This window comes from Seriola lalandi, unplaced genomic scaffold (assembly GCF_002814215.2).
Source record: "Seriola lalandi dorsalis isolate HSWRI2012SDOR001 ecotype SW California unplaced genomic scaffold, Sedor1 jcf7180002054901, whole genome shotgun sequence".
Taxonomy (NCBI): Eukaryota; Metazoa; Chordata; class Actinopteri; order Carangiformes; family Carangidae; genus Seriola; species Seriola lalandi.
Window position 1 is genome coordinate 2,950,311 of NW_019525453.1, and position 4,232 is coordinate 2,954,542.

Here is a 4,232-nt window from a genome sequence, read left to right on the forward strand (position 1 = left end):
ACTGTCGCTCTGCCTGGCGACACTTTCTTTTAGACTGACTGACCTCTACACTAGTTCTCCATGGAGCTTTTAGTTTTTCTACATATTTAGTTTTGACTGGTGCAATGTTGTCCAGGATACTCTGTATTTTTGAGTTGAAACTGTCCACAGGATCACCAGCTGATGATACATTGGACAGTGACAACTTATTCATGGTTCCTTGAAAACTTTCAATTGTGTTGTTGTTGATAATGCGTTTTTTGATTGTACGGGAACCATTATGGTATACAGAAGAAGCAGATACATTAAAATATATGCAACAATGGTCAGAGAAAGCTACATCTATTACACATGGTGTACTAATATTAAGTCCTTTTGTGATGACGAGATCCAAAGTGTGTCCTTTGTTGTGGGTGGGTCCACGGACATGTTGGGAGAGATCAAATGCCTCCAACAAACTCAAAAAGTTAATGGCATCTGTTATTAGTATATATAAATAAAAGTTCACAACCATCATTAACTCTCTGGTTTCCAGCTTTTTCTAGCTAGAAGTATGTATGTCTACAACTGATGACTGGACCATCAGGGACAACAGGAAAAATTTGACTGGAGTTTCTGTGTGATTCAATGTAGTGTTTTGTATATAAATGACAGGCTGATACATTCTGCAAAAGAGAGGAGAGAACTACTTGCTCAACAAAATTAGAAGCTGTGACCCTCTGGTTAAACACTCTCCCCTCAAGCATCTACACAAGTCCCACCCCAATTCTAAGCTTCAGTCCTCATCTGTGAGTTCAGTACCTGCGGTGCATCTTGAGTGCAGAGTTCTGGGTAAACCTGGCCTGACAGTCAGTGCACTCAAAGGGCTTTGTGCCTGTGTGTGTCCTCCCATGCAACAACAGAGCAGTTTTGGAGCTGAGTGTCTTTCCACAGTCAGAGCAGACATGACGCAGATTGTTACGTTCATGTACCTGAGAAGCAACAGGGGTGTAAGACAGGAATGATCAAATCAGGGAAAAACATGTGACTTGTTATTGCATAGATATATCACACTGCATATATTTTATCATGGAAATAACACAGTATATGACTATCAAATATAGAAAGTGTATGGAATTTAATTAATCTTCACCTGTCTTTGATGGCGGACAACATCCTTCTTTCGTTTGAAGGTCTTTGTGCAGAAGTCACATGCAAAAAGCCTCTCATTACTGTGGACATGCTTTTCATGGATTTTCAAGTTGCTGCGGTTAGCAAAGGTCTGCAGGCAGGTCTCACAGCGATAGATAACATCGGCTTTCACTCCATGGTATGTGCTGGCCAAGAGAGCAGTAACAGATTACAGAAATATCAGAGGACAAATGTCGTTTAAAAAGGTATCAATAAAATGACCATCAGACATAGCTCCAACAGTAGAGGGGAAGTCTTAAAAAAATACTCCAATTAACATGGTAGAGCTGTGGTAGCACAGTGCTGTTGTCACTGGGAGATCTGGTGCACAAGATAATTCAACCACATTATTACCACAGATACAACTATCAGATCACTTTCACTTGCTCCATCTTGTCTTGTTACTTAAATAAATCGTGACATCAGGAAAAGGATACAGTTAATGTAGGTGCTACCATGTTCACAATGGATAAAAAAAATTGTGTTCGGCATAGTGTTGCGCACTAATACAGAAATTAAAAAAGTAAGTAAACAATTACACAGGAACAGCTGAGGTCAACAGAGGTTCTCCTCGCAAGCACTTAATAAAGCACTTAAAGCCATTGGAAGAGTGACTAGGGAGCTCCGGGGAAAGACCAAACGCTCACTAGATGACTCACATTTCCCATAATACTGTAATCACCAGTGTGACATCAGAACAGTGCACACATTCAACACTGAGTCAACAACACAGGGTAGCACAATATAATATCAACAAATAAAATATCATGTTTGATAATGAGCTTGTGAGAACAGCTGGGTGCTAACCTCACTACTGGAAATGTTCCCCTGGAACAAGTCCTGTCATATGGTGGTTGCTTGGCTGAAAGATTCAGTCTGTACACTATTGGGAGCTGTAGTATCAATCAATAAATTAAACCCAGAAGAACTATTATGTCCTACCTGATGTGCTTCAAGTAGCTTCTCTCGTAGTGGAAGGTCCGTTGGCACTTGTTACACTGGAACTGGGCTTTGGATGGTCTTTTTGACGTCTCCTTGGACTGTCCCTCTTCTTCCTCTTCCTCCTCCTCCTCCCCCACAGATAACAGCAGAGGGTCTTCAGGATCATTACTCTGCACATCGTCCTCACATTCCCAGCCAACCACATCAGAGACTATCATTCCCGAAGTCTCAGCTCCTTTCTCTGGTTGTTTCTCTGGCTGAGCATCACCTTCAGTCCTGTCCTCATACTCCTCTGTGTCTTCAGTGGTAACTTGGTTTTCATTGTTAAAAGCCTCTTTTTTAGTATTTCTCTGAAGGGCTTTACGGCCAGCCAACCTCTGCTTTACCTGTCCTCCTTTTTCATCCTTTATTGTGTCCTTTATCTTTACTCTTTTTGATATTACTTCTTTCACAGGGCTCCGTGGAGAGAGCTGCCGCTTATGAAATAAACTTTCAGGCTGCTTTCTCCCATTGGCCCTTTTTTCTTTCTTGTCACCCTGTGAGTCATCTTTATCTACAACCTTTGATGCAGACGATTTCTTTGCTGGGTTTTGTAGAATTCCCGCACTCATGGCCTCACCACAAACCTCTGCAAGATCCTCACAGTCCAACAACTGTGCCGCTGCTTGAACATCACCAATCTTATCTCTGGCAACTTCAACTTTACCAGTATACACAAATTCCAAAAACTTGGAGAAGTTGTTGGAGTGCATATTTGAGAGTGATAATTTGTCTCGGGCTGCATCCTGAGAGAGAAGGATCTTCTTGAAGTAGCCACTGGAGGCTGCAAGCACCACCTGGTGGGCCTGAAACTCCTGCACGTCTCCCTGGTAGTCTACCTGGACTGTAACATCACTAAACTGTCCTTGCAGCCTCATCTGATGCAGAGAGGCCAGGATGTTTTCATGGTGAGATTTAGATGTGAGCTGGACCACGTTGACACCCATAATTCATTTGTGCTGCCCACAGAAACAGAAACGGAGTGTGGTGAGTAACGCTTAAACTCGAGGAGTTTCATTCAGTTTGTGAACATACACATGCATGTGCATTCTCGGAAGTCCACGTAGCTACAGTAAGATTATATTTTTGAGTAGCTCCACTTCGTGCCTCTCATGTATCATCATTACTGGGGCTAATTTTAGACTAGTGAATTCACTTGCTCAAAGGCAAAAAGCAGCTAATATTTAGCTAAATGCTCGGCGAGTTTGTTAAAACAACCTCTCTGACTTAAGGTGGGTCAGAAATACCTCAAACCTCAGTATCTAAAGCCTAATGTCAGGGCAACAGACTACATATGATATTTTTGTGCTTTTATCTTTGTAAAGTCCACTGCTGGGATTAGTAACTGCTAACTGCAGAATCACAGTCACAATGGTAAACAAGCTAGGTTAGCTAACATTAACTGTCAACACAAAACAAACTGGACGGACATGTGTTTTACATAAAATCGACCTACAGCGCACTGCACACAGTGACTGAGTTGCACGCTTAGCAACCAGCTAACTACACAACAACACGAAGCAAGTTTTCTTACCGTAAGGTCGCTAAAATGGCAGCCCTCCACAAATGTTCTCTACGGCGGAAGATATTTCCTCGACGAGTCGCTCCCGAAAACGGCGCTTAACCGACATCCGGTGCCGAGGTGGCTGATTTCGGATCAGTTCTTCATTCATGGCCTTGTGTAAAGTTTGAATAGCCGAGTGCAGCTACTGTTCCTGGATCATTATAGAGGGTTTATTGACTGTAAGCGCATAACGTTATCTCATGACAAATAGCACCTCTGATGTTGTTAAACGTTACATTTGAGGCTTTCCAGACTTTAAAGCTAATTTGGCTAGCTAGCCCTCTGTACTATAAAACAATTTACAATTGTTTGACTTGGCCTTAATTATCTCCAGGATACTGTCCATTTCGGGGTTATTTTAACAGTCGTTGCACTTGTCACGTTATTGAAGTGGTGATGTTACCGTAATCCTGAGCAGTAGTAGCCCAGGCTGCATATATATTAATGTATTACTATCTTGTACCCGCACGGGGGCGCAATTGTACAGAACGACCACATTACATGATATAGCTGCTAGTTTTTGGATTAAAAAGCAGTT

General features: G+C 42.1%; 1 protein-coding gene across 1 annotated transcript in view; it reads right to left on the minus strand.

Annotated features, from left to right (window-relative positions):
- The window catches only part of gzf1 (GDNF-inducible zinc finger protein 1), an 8,637-nt gene extending 4,647 nt beyond the window's left edge, over positions 1 to 3,990 (minus strand). Inside the window, exons 1-4 of the mRNA XM_023430104.2 lie at positions 3,665 to 3,990; positions 2,092 to 3,089; positions 1,112 to 1,295; positions 781 to 950 (exon numbers count right to left, since the gene is read on the minus strand). Coding sequence (XP_023285872.1) covers positions 781 to 950; positions 1,112 to 1,295; positions 2,092 to 3,077 — 1,340 coding nt within the window. The 5' untranslated portion in view covers positions 3,078 to 3,089; positions 3,665 to 3,990. The remainder of the gene's footprint in view (positions 1 to 780; positions 951 to 1,111; positions 1,296 to 2,091; positions 3,090 to 3,664) is intronic.
- Positions 3,991 to 4,232: the final 242 nt, after the last annotated feature.